Source organism: Macaca mulatta, chromosome 4, assembly GCF_049350105.2.
Source record: "Macaca mulatta isolate MMU2019108-1 chromosome 4, T2T-MMU8v2.0, whole genome shotgun sequence".
NCBI lineage: Eukaryota > Metazoa > Chordata > Mammalia > Primates > Cercopithecidae > Macaca > Macaca mulatta.
The window spans coordinates 139444149-139458694 of NC_133409.1; the positions used below are offsets into that span (position 1 = coordinate 139444149).

General features: G+C 42.7%; 1 protein-coding gene across 10 annotated transcripts in view; it reads right to left on the reverse strand.

Annotated features, from left to right (window-relative positions):
- Positions 1–4305: 4305 nt before the first annotated feature.
- Positions 4306–14546, reverse strand: part of UBR2 (ubiquitin protein ligase E3 component n-recognin 2) — a 130254-nt gene continuing 120013 nt past the window's right edge. For 5 of the 10 annotated variants that reach the window (XR_013416375.1, XM_015136358.3, XM_015136356.3 and 2 more), the window contains exons 43-47: positions 12953–13009; positions 11484–11561; positions 9423–9593; positions 8137–8238; positions 4306–6772 (exon numbers count right to left, since the gene is read on the reverse strand). Coding sequence is in view for 4 of the 10 variants with exons in the window: in XM_015136358.3 (XP_014991844.3) it covers positions 6631–6772; positions 8137–8238; positions 9423–9593; positions 11484–11561; positions 12953–13009 (550 nt within the window). In the remaining 6 variants the exon portion in view is untranslated. The remainder of the gene's footprint in view (positions 6773–8136; positions 8239–9422; positions 9594–11483; positions 11562–12952; positions 13010–14546) is intronic. The other 5 variants (XR_013416378.1, XR_013416377.1, XR_013416376.1 and 2 more) reach the window with 1 other exon arrangement.

Sequence of the window (14546 nt, forward strand, 5' to 3'; positions counted from 1 at the left end):
GAAAAATGGCCATGTTGTCTTTTTTTTTTTTTTTTCAATGCCAAGGTTGACAGGTTGGCCATTTGCTTAATGCCAGAAGTTGGGGGAAAGTTACACTTTTCTAAGAATAATGGACTCTTAAGGCATTGAGGGCTCTAAACAGGATTCTTTAATCATGACGCAAGAGAATTTCAAGGCAGGAGATTATTTCCCCTACCAAAAACACAGTGAAAGGCCTGCTTTTGTGTCCCATTCACATGCCCTCGGTCACTGAGTCTGGAGTGAACCATGGGTTGAGGAAGTCAGGCTGCTGGCGTGTCCCAGCACCACACCACCCCTAGGGTGCCGGGTGATCTCGTGTGGCTCATCTGTGGAAGCACTGGGGTGGGCTGCTGCCCTGCTGTGGAAGAGGAGCAACAATCAGACATGAGTCCACCCTTTGGAGACCAGGCCTCAGTTCTTGGTGGGCCCAGGGACACCCACACAGGTGGCCATCACAGCCCTATGGACAACACTAATTGTCCACAGCAAAGGGCAAGGAATTCTCTGGGAGCTTCTTCTGTTTCTTCCCTCCCAGATACCCATCTTGAAAAACACTATTTTTGGAATGCTTCTGCATCTAAGGAGATTCTTTGAGATAGCCCATCTTCCTGAGCTAGCAAATACATGAGTTTTCACTTTCTTTAGGAAAGAGAAGCTTTCAGGGGAAGGAATGATTTTGCTGACTTCCCAGACCCTGGTGACCAGACCAAGGCGGAGCCCAGCATAATTCCGCCAGTTGGATGAATATTCAAGAGAGCTCATTCCTACCTGGCTGGAGACCACAGCCAGAAGGCAAAAACCAGAAAGGGAACAGTAGATAATTTACCTCTGCTTCTGACCGATGGTGTTTGGGAATAGGTTACTTTGGACTGAGTTTGGGTTCTTTGCTGTCCTAAGAACTTCAGTGTAGAGAAAATAAGACTTCTGGTGCTGCCTGGGGTATGTTCTGGGCTTAATTCCCGCAAGCAGAAGACCAGATCCAGGATGTCTGGACACCCTGTCAGACGTTGGTCCCAAGTTTAATTAGATTTCTGAGTCTCATTGAGGCCAAGGAATGATCCCTACTGAAAAAATGCTGAGCCAGACATCTTTGGCAAAGGTCCCTGAGCTCTCGCCGTCTCAAGAGTGCTGAGAACCATGGTGAAAATGCTGCTCTAGGCCCCCAAGTGTAACTATGCTGTTAACAGCTGTCAACAGATATTAAAATTCATACTGTATGAAAATCACATTCAACATGTATCGCAGAATCCCCTACTACAGCTAGTATTTGCCAAAAAGGAAAAGAAACCCACCCTAAAAGGAAGCATTGGTAACAATCATTGTTAGAAACATGGCCTGTGTATCACATCACTCCATCTGGCCATCTCTTACCTGTAACAACAGCGACTATTATAGCAGTGACTATTATTATATCCAAATAATCTCAGCATTTGCTAGAGTTTGAACCAGAGCTGAATACATGGAATTTTAATGTAGTAATTTAGGCAAAACTCCAAGCCATTTTTTCTTCTCCTCTGGCCAAAACATTATTTCCTCAAACAGGGAAATATCCCTACGGGGCCAGGTTATGGGGCAAATGTGAACAACCTGAGCATCTGAAGGTTGTTGAGAGGCCCAAGAGTGCATTGACCCTACAATATATCTCATTCATTGGTTCGGAGCAGGCTTAGAGTTAACTGCATTTTAACAGGTCTTCTCAGGTAGCCGGTAGTTGCTAGAGAAACCTGGACCATCCCTTTTGGTCACCTACCAGTGCCCAGGAAGTCTCTACTATCAGGTTTTTGCTTGTGTGTAACTTCAGTCTTTCGTTGGGCTGTTGTAAATCCTGTTCTCCTGAGGGACCCAGGCAGCTTTTTTTTTTTTTTCCTTCCAAATATGGAGTTTTGCTCTTGTTGCCCAGGCTGGACTGCAATGGCATGATCTCAGCTCACTGCAACCTCTGCCTCCTGGGTTCAAGTGATTCTCCTGCCTCAGCCTTCCTACTAGCTGGGATTACAGCATTGGCCACCACACCCCGCTAATTTTTATATTTTTAGTAGAGATGGGGTTTCGCCATGTTGTCCAGGCTGGTCTCGAACTCCTGTCCTTAGGTGATCTGCCTGCCTTGGCCTCCCAAAGTGCTGGGATTACAGGAGTGAGCCACTGCACCTGGCCCAGCCAGCTTTTAAAGTTCTGCCAGCATAGCCCTGGGACAGGGGTGAGGGGTAAAGACAGGGCCTTAGGACTTTCATTTTTAAAATGCTCACTCCATAGTGAAGAAACAGGTGATGACTATCCTGAATATTTGGGAAGCTGTGTCCTGGAATTTTTGGCCTCAGTTCCAGAACCCACAACTTCTTTACAACATGCTTCAAGCCCAGGACTGAGCTGCCAGTAAATAAACCCCTAGTAACCTTAATATGGGTTAATAAGATTAGGTGCCCGCTCTGCACGCTCCCCTGCCCCTCCTCGTTCGGGCACCTGTTATGCTAAGCCAGCATGTTTGCAGCTTAGCCAGGGGCAATCGTGGACCAAGAAAGGGCTTTTCATCCACTACTGGCTAAAAAGATGGCTCTCAATGACAGCGCAGGCAGGCAGGCAGCAGCACTGTGTTAGGAAGAGAAAAGTGTCTGTCGAATACTATGAAAGTCCAGGGAAGAGAGAGGTGCCTTCCCAGGTCACAATGGATAGATTGGCTGGAAGGGGAAAAACATGTCAGACCTTAACTCCTGACAGCATTTTATCCTGTCCATCACAGAGGAGTGTAAACAGCAAAGTTAGAGATTAGAGAATGCTGAGCTCTCAGGATGGCGTCAAGAGGAGGATTAAGATGTAAGTGACAACTTCTAGCTATTTACCTGAGGGAAGTGAAAATTCAGGTTTGTACAAAAACCTATCCATGAATGTTTGCAGCAATCACCAAAACAATCATCCAAACTCACCCAAATGCCCTTCATCTGGCAACTGCCCAGAAGTCTACAACGGAATGCTACTCAGCAATCCAAAGGAACAACAGGGAGGACCCAGATGCATTCTTCTTTAGTGAGAAGCCAGACTCAAAATGCTACATACGATACAATTCCATTTATATAACATTCAGGAAGAGGCAAAACAAAGGGAGAGAAAAGCACTGGTAGCTGGAAGCCAGGATGAGGCAAGAAGCTGACTACAAAGGGGACTTTTGGGGATGACAGAATTGTTCTATTTCTTGATTGTGGTTGTTAAACTGTATGCATTTGTTAAAATGTATAAAACTGTACACTAAAAAGTTAATCTGTTTGTAAAATATACCTCAATAAATGTGACTTAAAAAACAAGAGCAGGAACAGGCCAGACACAGTGGTTCACACCTATAATCCTAGCATTTTGGGAGGCTGAGGCTTGAGAATCATTTGAACCCAAGAGTTCAAGACCAGCCTGGGCAACACAGCGTGACCATATCTACAAAAAAACCAAAACCAAAAACAAAAACAAAAGGCAAAAAACAAACAAAAAACACAGAAATTAGCCAGGCGTGGTGGCATGTGCCTATAGTACCAGCTACTGGGGAGGCTGAGGTGGGAGGATTGCTCAAGCCCAGAAGGTTGAGGCTGCAATGAACCAAGGCTGTGCCACTGCACTCCAGCCTGGGGGCCAGAGCAAGACCCTGTCTCTCAAAAAAAACCAAACCAAACCACCACCACCAAAACCAAGAGTAGGAAGAGAGGGAGGAACGAGTCAGAAGGGGCTTCATGAGTTCCTGGAACTAAAGACAAAGAGTAGTGAAGGCAGTAGGCTGGGAGCAGCGTTAATGACCAGGAGGCAGGGCGAGTGCAATGGAAACCTTGCTGTTTTAGTTTGATGCTCTCAAGAGGATTTCAAAAAAACAGAATTCTCATGGACAATGACTCCCCTAGGAAGACAGTGTAGCTGCCTTCCTATCTCTCTCTCAAAAGCAGGAAGTGGGGAGTATGTAAGGACAAGGACCTTGAGATCACCAGGTGAGGATGAACAGGAGTTTAAACCCAGACACAGGTCTTGGAGTGCCCTGTTTCCCAGTGATTTGAGTTCCGAAATGGTCCAGAAAGGTCACACGCTGTCATGGCTAATGAATATGAAATTAATCAGCTGAAATGATGATCACACTTTATCTGGGAAGGTCAAGATAGTTTGGCTAATGGCCATAATTGACACTAATAATATAAGCTTCTTAAATTTAAAGCTAATACAGATATCCCACTATATTTGTAGCAAGGTGACACGGGGCACACTGCTGTGGCAGGTAAGTGTGTAAAACGAAACAGAAAGATATATGCTAACGAAAAGTAATGCCAACACCTAAAGCATTTATTTGGATATCTTTAAACTTTTTACATATGATACATTCCAAATTTTACAAGTTGTCCACAGATATTAAAGTTATAGCCAATTTATTAAACAGATATGATTTTCCCTGATACGGAAAGCATGTTATATAAACATTTCTACAATAAACATAAAACATGCAGAACAAATCATAAAACTAACGTGATTTGTAAGGTAGGAAAGACAACTACCTCAACACCAGAAAATAAAAAGGTGTGTATGTTGCAATTTCATGTAAAGTCATCTTCTCCCAGGCTCAGTGATATTCTCAGAGAATGGAATCCAGAGACACCCTTTGCTATCTCCAGGCTCCTAGGAAGTCGGGCCGGAAAGCTGAGTATTGTTTTGATTTGGTGAAAATGTTTATAATTCGCTTGTAGAGAGAGAAACCTGGTCTTATTATTTTAAATTTTAGCTTGGTGAACATATGAAAAAAAGCCAAAAGAAGCTTACCTTAAAAGCTAAAGAAACTGGATGTGACAGAGGCCAAAATAAACATGAATTATGCCACCTTTAGCCCAACCAACCAGATCTTATGAAGGCCAGAAAAAGGGGGAGAGAGCTGGATTCAAATGTGAATTTTCTTCCTGTTGGTTCTCCTCTCAGCTGGGTGAGTCAGTCCCAAGCAAGAATGGTGACGGGTCATCCTCCTCTCAAGAGGGGGCGGTTCTTTCACACACTACCTTGGAGAGGAATGTGGCTTCTATATCCTCACTTATTTTAGCCTCAGGTCCGGATTTCTGACCTCCTTCCTGCTATATTGTGGAACAGTGCTTAGTTGACTGGTAGCTGAGTGGAACAAAACTTGTAATCCAAAGAAAACTGATTGAAAGGGTCACTTGCATTGGTTAAAAAAATCCAAGAGCCTCTTATTATTCACTTGTTCCTTAGCCCCACCTTAGACAGGCTCAGAATTTATTCCTCTACTAAGTCTTCAGTCACTCTCTGCATGTATTCAAGCTCTCAGCAATCATACATCAAACAATAGTAGTTGTGTGGTACATCATAATTATAAGCCATTTTGTAAGTGGCTCTTGTTCTAGGAAGGCACCTCAGTAAGAACAATCTTCAAAAAGAATAAAAAGCCTGGGTGCCAGACCATCCCAGGAATGCACTAAGTGAGCCAGCAAGGAAGCAGCAGCTTGTCTGTTCCAGGAAATGCTGGCTGGGTGGGAGTGGGTTCTCACCTTCTTTAGTGTTTGACTTTAGATGATATACTCTGCCAATTTAGCCTTAGAAATAACAAGAGAATATTACTGTCTGAAACATTAGGATATTCTAAAAGAATACAGATAAGAAAATTAGAATATTCTTTTAGAATACCTACTATTTTAAACTTAAGCTTGGTGAACATCTGAAAAACAGCCAAAAGAAGCTTACCTTAAAAGCTAAAGAAACTGGATGTGACAGAGGCCAAAATAAACATCAATTATGTCAGCCACAGCCCAAACAACCAGATCTTATGAATGAAGGCTTCTCATCTGGATATTAGGATATTCTCAAAGAATATCCTAAATTTTTAATCCATACTCTTTTAGAATATCCTAATTTTTCTTCCTAATTCTAAAAGAATATCCTAATTTTTAAGATCACCCTAAGTTTTTGGAAAGCCCTTTAAGTGAGTTTTCTCAAAGCCCAAAGTCTTGCCATAAAAAAAAGAAGAAAAAAAAAAAAAAACCCTCCAACAGCCCTGAAAAACCAGCCAGCACACTAGCAAGCCACCTTCTCCCCACGGGCTTCTTCCGCATGCGTGTCCCCCAGCTCTCTCCTAGTCAACGGAGAGAAGGGAACACTGCCTTCACAATCAACCACTCTGCTCCTAGGAGTAGGTCCTGTCAGCGGAGGGGACACCAACCCAGTCCCAGTGTTGGGCCACTCAGTGAAACCAGGAAGTATGACCCAACAGACCACAGAGACTTTGTTTCCTGTCTCCGTTGAATCAGCTTCAGACCCACAGTTCACTATCATCAATAACGTGAAATATCACATAATGGCTGGGACTATGCAGTCAGACCCCCACAAAGGGGCTGGGATCCAATCTAGGAAAAGAAGCTCCTTGCTCGATCTTAAAACCCAAGACGTTATATTTGAGGGGCACAGCAAACAGTGCAAGAAAATCTGCTGATGGAAGATGATTTTCATCAGTCCTCAGAACCAGAAACTATAAAACTGGGAAGGAAAGTTTAAATAAAGAATTTATTTCCAAATTCAGCAGAACTTCTTTCTTTCTTAAAAAGCCAACTGGGCTAAAAAAATCCAAGTTTCTGTTTTTTGGTGGTGCAATAATTATAAATGTTGCCAGTCAATGCCAACCAGTGTCTGATTGGCTTCCTGTGCATGTCCAATTTCCTCTGTGACACTGTGTTGGTGCCAGAGCTTCTGAATCTTCTTGAATCGCTCTTTGCATAAATGTAAAGGATTTCCCCGTCTAGAAAGAGAAGACACATGTCACTCAGAATGTGTTCTGTTTATTCCATTATAACCCAACCCTTCCTGACTTAGGCTAGGTTACAAGTTATTGGTTTTAGACTCCCTGCAACATTTCTGTGTGGCAGCTGACTGTGGCTATTAACAAAAATACTAGCTCTGTTTGCCAAGAGCAGGTAAAAGGGAATAAATGCTGAAAGAGGAGGGAAAGATACACAAACCACACTTACTCAGAATGAGGTGAGGGAATAGAGGTTGCGGGGGATCAGGAGGGTCTGGGTTGAGAGGCTAAAACTACCAATTCATTGTCCATTTTGTTGGTAACACGTAAAAAGGAAAGGGGGCAGAGGAGAGGGTGAAAGAATTATACGAGTAAAAATGTTCCTCATAGATTTTACTAAGAGCGCGAAGATAAGAAAAGAAAAGAAAAGAAAAGAGAAAAGAAAAGAAACGTTCCCCAGATGCAATCTTTCAGCCACACTCTCAGTGAAGCAATCAACTGAGAGTAACTTCCAGGTCCAATTTAAACACAAGTGCAAGCTTTGGTGGGTTCCTGCCTGGGACCAGTGCCCTGAGCCAGGTACCTCTGCTCCTGTTTCTGAGCACAGCCATCCTCTCACTCACTAACCAGACTCTCCTCCTCTAACAGCCCATGCTGAGAACAGTAGGGGACACCATCACTGGGTGGCACATGGGCAGAGCCTTGCAGTCCAGCGCCTGGGGCAGCTCATCTACTTACCTTGCTTGGGTTTCTAGGCCTTCAACATCTGCTACTCAAGGCTGGACAGGCATATCTATGGAGGTTAAAACTTCTATCTCCTTTAGACAAAAGAGATGGTCTAAAAGAAGTTCTTTAGTAGTGCTTGGGGGAAGGGAATTGTTAGCTTACAATACACTAAAGCTACCAGAGTAGAAGTAACTTAGCCTCAAATATTGTTATGTTGTTCTATGTTTTAAATCTTTGTCCCCAAGATTTTAGTATAATAAGCACATTTGTTAGCAATTAAGATTTTCTCAAACACTAGGCCTCCTCTATACAAGGCCACACAAGTCAGAGTGGGCCATCCCTGGAGTGCTCTGAGCTGGGATGCCATATGGCAGTTCAAACAGTTCTTTGGAGTGATAAATGGAATAAAGCTGTACTCTGTCCTATTCTCTTCCCTTACCTATCCTGATGTTCCTCATGGCATTCTGAAGGCTGGGAAAAGACCACCACACCAGGCTGCCAGGGCACCCTTGCTGGAAGACTCCACTGATAACACAGCCACCTCTTCCAGAACCACCTCAGCCCTCCACCCTCAGGACGTCAACACATCCTGAAGGGTGCTGCGGGCCCTGAGTCAGCTGACTAGGATGGGTTCTTACCTGAGTCCCTGGTCAGTCTCCCCATAGTCATCAAGGTAAGGAGGAGAATAAAAACAGCCTTTGGTTTTCCCGGCTAAAAATAGCACCTGACATTCCCGTACTCTGTAGAGAGATCATCCAAACGTTATACATTTATACATTAGTAACCAACGTTTGTATTCAGTTCCAAATAGAATGAAGTCTTATAGTACTGCTATTTAAACCACTATTATGAGGAAGTTATCCATTAAAAAATGTGCACAAACTAGGAAATAGGTTGAATCGAGACAAATTTGTGGCCCCTGATTCCTTTGAGAGATTTGCATTTTTCTGGCATTAACAGTTCAGTGCAATTAAACATATTTATTGAGGACCCAATATGTATACGAAATTGTCAAGGTCCTGGGGGGATGACTAAGCTGCGGATACAACCTAAGCTCCAGAGGAGCCCACACTCATGTCACACCTCTGCTTCAAACCCTGGAATGGCTTCCACCTCGCCCAGAGATGTCACCAGCACACAGCAGGCCCTGGATTCTCTCACCTGTGCACAGCACTCCAGTGACACGAGCCTCCTTGCCTTGAGCAGGCAGGCATATTTCTACCCCAGGAACTGTGCAGAATGTTCTGAGTAGAATGTTCTCCCGCTTCTTTAGGGCTTTACTCAGAAGTCATGTTCTTAGGAAGCCTTCCCTGATCTACTAAAATTAAATCTCAAATTTAGCTCCACAGCTGCCATTTCATATTCCCCTCCCTGCTTTATTTTTTCTCCTTAGCATGTGTCACTATCTAAATTCTTGTCAGTCTTGCTTGTCCTCTCTCTCATTAGAAAACGAGCTCCATCCATGAGGGCAGAGATCTTTGCACTGCGGACTATTGCATTCTCAATGCCTAGTACATAGTAGTCACTAATCACAAGCTGGCATGTAGAGTTGTGATAATATGTACGAATGGAGGTAAAATCCAAAAGCCATGAGGACATGAGGACACAACAGAAAGTAATTCTGACTGGATTTGTACACAAAATCAGAGGTTTCATGTTAGCGGGAGACGTGAAGAAAGTAGTACAGAACTGTCGCCTATGGTTGGGGGAAGAGGAGTGGGAATGGTGACAATAAAAGAACCAACACAGAGTTGGCACGGGCCAAATGTGAGATGTGAGGAGACGAGGAGCTCCATGTTTCTGGAATGAATCAAACACAGAACAGTGCTCTCAAAATTCCTGGCAATGCAATAGCTTCCTGTGACACCCTAACAGTCAGATACTGAGGCAGATCCAAAGCCAAAAAGCCCCTGCAGGTCCTTACCTCAGGAAGATGCCCACTCCAGAGCCACAGGAGTAGGTGTGAGCTGTGCAGGCTCCTACATCCTCCCCTTCCAGCTCAGTCTGGCAGCAGTAACTCTGGGAGCACAGCAGAGATCCACACACAAGGCACAGAGTTGGGGCTCTGCTCTTATCACCACCTGATTTGGGGCACCTCCAAGGGATAAAAAACCCACAAGTCATTGATCTAAAGAGTGGCTAAAAAGCTAGTGAAGAAAACACCAGCCCAGAAAAGAATTCTGCAATATCAAGTAAAGCCAAAGCAGCGTATATCCTACAGTCTATGCAAATTTATTCCTAGAATCAGGAATAGGAAACACCTTGCACATATATACAGAGACCATGTACTGGAAACACTCAAAAGAATCAATAACTGGAGAAAAAAATAAATAAAATCATCAATAGAAGAAAAAGACAAATGGTGCCACTGCCATATAATAAAATACTGTAGAGCAGTGAAAAATCAATAAAGTTATACATGTCAATGCAGATAAATCTTAGAAACAATGCTGAATGAATGCAAAATCAGCTGGGTGCAGTGGCTCACGCCTGTAACCCCAGCACTTTGGGAGGCAAAGGTGGGTGGATCAACTGAGGTCACGAGTTTGAGACCAGCCTGACCAAGATGGTGAAACTCCGTCTCTACTAAAAATATAAAAATTAGCCAGGCATGGTGGCGCGCACCTGTAGTCCTAACTACTTGGGAGGCTGAGACAGGAGAATCACTTGAACCTGGGAGGTGAAGGTTGCTGTGAGCCAAGATCACACCACTGTACTCCAGCCTGGGCAACAGAGTGACACTCTGTCTCAAAAAAAAAAAAAAGAGTAAAAAATAAAAACATGCAAAATAACAATATATGCTGTTTAGGAACATAAACCTATTATGGTTAATGTATAGGAATAGAATGCTTAATATTCCATTTAGAATAGTAGGTATCTTCAGAGGGAGGAGGAAGAGGCAACAGAGAAGAGACAGCTGGGGAGCTTCAACTGTCTAGGTAATGTTTAAGCTCTTACATTATTATATTCTTCTTTTTGAGACAAGGTCTCGCTGTCACCCAGGCTAGAGTGCAGTGGCACGATCATGACTAACCGCAGCCTCCAACTCCTGGGCTCAAGTGATACTCCCACCTCAGCCTCCCCTATTATTCTTTATGCTGCTTGTATGTTAAATATTTGATACTATATTAAAAATTACTGCTGGCATAGTGGCTCACGCCTGTAATTCCAGCACTTTGGGAGGCCGAGGTGATACTAAAAATACAAAAAAAATTAGCTGGGCCTTGTGGAACGTGCCTGTAATCCCAGTTACTCAGGAGGCTGAGGTACGAGAATCACTAGAATCTGGGAGGCGGAGGTTGCAGTGAGCCAAGGTGGCACCACTGCACTCCATCCTGGGTGATAGAGTGAGGCTTGGTCTCAAAAAAAAAAAAAAAAAAAAAAAAATTACTAAGGGCTGTTATTACTTTAGGTGCAATTATTAAACATTCATGAATCGAACTTGCTCCTCCTACTCCCATTCCATGTCTTATTCTGAAACACAGTGAAATGATGCTTTTATAAGTTACGTAGTATAGAGTACTACAGATGTTATTCTTTTTTTTGAGACAGAGTTTTGCTTTTGTCACCCAGGCTGGAGTGCAATTGCTCGATCTTGGCTCACTACAACCTCCGCCTCCCGGGTTCAAGTGATTCTCCCGCCTCAGCCTCCCGAGTAGCTGCGATTACAGGTGCCTGCCACCACGCCCAGATAATTCTGTATTTTTAGTAGAGACAGGGTTTCACCAAGTTGGCCAGGCTGGATCTTCTGACCTCAGGTGATCCACCCACCTCGGTCTCCCAAAGTGCTCAGATTACAGGTGTGAGCCACTGAGCCTGGTCAAGTTTCTTCTTTTTTCCCTTTTTTCTCTCCCTCCTCTCATAAAGTACTAAAATATGATTTCTCTACCCAAACAAAACAAAGAACAACAACAAAATCCTTCAAATTCTTTGTAGAGAGGTGTTTCCAGTGGCAGGGATGTTCAATGCTAACAGCAAAACTTACGAGAAATTGGATGCTTGATTAATGAGGCTGCTGTAATCCTCTGGAAGGTTTATTAATTTGTTAGATTCTCTTGGATATCTGGAAAAAAAGGGAAAAATTAAAAAAAAGCTCCATTAATTTAGGTCATATTATACTACGAGGCACTTCCATGTGCACATACCTGCCTAGCCCGGGTAACACGGTGTGGCCTTTCACTACTTTACCTATTGCCAAGACAAGAAATGGAGTTAAACGGAAGGGGGGATTATTTTAGACAGTAGTTCTTAATCGTATCAAAATCACTTGGGGGAATTTTGAGGCGATAGACATGCTAGGGCTTTAACTTTAGAGAAATTAGATTCAGTAGGTAGTGGCCTGAGTATTTTTTCAAGTTCCCAAGGTTATTCTGATGTATACTTCTGGTTGAGGATTACTGTTCCATTTATTAAGAGTTTTCTGACATCAGGGTGCAATCACATGAAATTGGATATTCAACCATTTTTGACTTATAAACGGACATTTCATGTGGTCCAACCTAATAAAATTGGAGTGTTATTTCCGGATGTGTAAAAGCAAACAAACAGGACAGATAATCTCTAGTCTTCTGACTTTTATGGACAGTGTATTTACCAGAACTAAGAGATATAGGTTGAGTATCCCTTATCTGAGATGCTTGGGACCAGAAGTGCTTTGGGTTTTGAATTTCTTTAGAGTTTGGAATATTTGTATTACTTCTGTTTGGATTCTGTAGTAAAGCATGCTCTACCAGATCATAACAAATGCATCTCAACTGTTAATCCAAGTTGACTATCTCTAATGTTAAAACCTGAAATCTGAAATGCTCCGTAATTTGAAACTTTGTGAGTGCCAACATGATGCTTAAAAGGAATGCTCATAGGGACATTCCAAAGTTCAGATTTCTGGATTAGAGATGTGCAACCTGTACAATAACAGTTGAGACACATCTTGTTAGGATCTGGTAGAGCACACTTTACTACAGAATCAGAATAGAATTAATGTAAAAAGAAATGAAGGAAAAATAATGATAAGAAATGACTGGCCATGATTTGACTGATAGTTATTGAAGGTGAATGACAAGTATGTGGAGCCTCATTATTTTGCTCTTCACACTTCTGAAGAGTTTTCCCATAATGAAAGACAGAAAAAAATAGAGCTAAGAAAAACCTAGGAGATGTGTTATATTTTTTAAAGCAAATATATATATATATAATATACATAACTTTATTTGCTAAAATATAATAACTTTGTTATTTGCTTTCTCTGCCAAGAATGTAGTATATTTATGTTCATAATTCTGACTTTGATAGACTCTTCTCATTAGATTAAGAAGAAAATATGAAGGCAACATATCTCAACCTTTTGGAACCACTGAAGGCGTGAGAAGTCAGTTTCTGAAGGAATACAGCACTTATATCCTGATTCCACCCTTTCTCCCACCCCAATCAAGTTTTTGAGGATCTTTAACTTACCTTATAGCATCTCTTTCACCTTCTAGATATCTTTTAACTTCACTGTTATGGCACCAACTTTAATATAAACAGAGGGGGAAAAAACACAAAACACGTTTACTTTTAAAGGGTTAAAACCAGAATTTTTTCCCCTCCATAGCCAATAAGAGGAAAATAATATTTTTGACCTAACATACTTACTTCATCAAAAGAAATCTGAAGAAATACTATTTTGCCTATAACTTTTAAAATCAGGAAAATATTCTCTAAAAGCAAGAATGCTTAAATATATTAAGATTTGTGGCTATAAACATCATTACCTTACTAATTTGGATACTCTAGAAAAACTAGTCTATATTAATCTATATTAATGCCAAGCTAACATTATCTAGAGCTAGAACACTCATATTAAAAATAAAATTTTTTTTTTGCCAGGCGCGGTGGCTCACATCTGTAATCCTACCACTTTGGGAGGCCGAGATGGGCGGATCACGAGGTCAGGAAATCGAGACCATCCTGGCTAACACAGTGAAACCCCGTCTCTACTAAAAATACAAAAAATTAGCCGGGTGTGGTGGCGGGCGCCTGTAGTCCCAGCTACTCAGGCGCCTGTAGTCCCAGCTACTCGGAAGGCTGAGGCAGGAGAATGGCGTGAACCTGGGAGGCGGAGCTTGCAGTGAGCCGAGATTGCACCACTGCACTCCAGCCTGGGCAACAGAATGAGACTCCGTCTCAAAAAAATAAAAAAATAAATTAAAAAAAAAACAAAAATAAAAAAAACTTTTTTTGGCCAGGTGCTCATGCCTGTAATCCCTGCACTTTGGGAGGCTGAGGCGGGAAGAGTACTTGAGCCCAGGAGTTCGAGACCAGCCTAGGCAATATGGCAAAAGCCCTTCTCTACTAAAAATACAAAAATTAGCTGGGTGTGGTGGCACGTGCCTATAGTCCCAGCTACTTGGGAAGCTGAGGCGGGAGGATTGCTTGAGCCCAGGAGGATAAGCTGTGACTGTGCCAGTGCACTCAAGCCTGGATGACAGAATGAAACTTTTTTTTTTTTTGAGACGGAGTCTCGCTCTGTCACCCAGGCTGGAGTACAGTGGCCGGATCTCAGCTCACTGCAAGCTCCGCCTCCTGGGTTCCCACCATTCTCCTGCCTCAGCTTCCCGAGTAGCTGGGACTACAGGGGCCCGCCACCTCGCCTGGCTAGTTTTTTGTATTTTTCAGTAGAGACGGGGTTTCACCGTGTTAGCCAGGATGGTCTTGATCTCCTGACCTCGTGATCCGCCCGTCTCGGCCTCCCAAAGTGCTGGGATTACAGGCTTGAGCCACCGCACCCAGCCGACAGAGTGAAACTTTAAAAAATAAAATTGTTTTTTCTTTTTCAGTGTGGTAAAATATATATAACATAAAAATGACCACGTTAACCACTTCAAAGTCTAATGTTCTGTAGCATTAAGTACATTCATATTGTTGTGCAACCAGCACCACCATCCATCTCCAGAACGTTTTCATCTTTCCCAACTGAAACTCTGTAATCATTAAATGCAAAATTCCTTCTCCCAGCCCCTGGCAACCACCATTCTACTTTCTGTTTCTATGAATTTGACTACTCTAG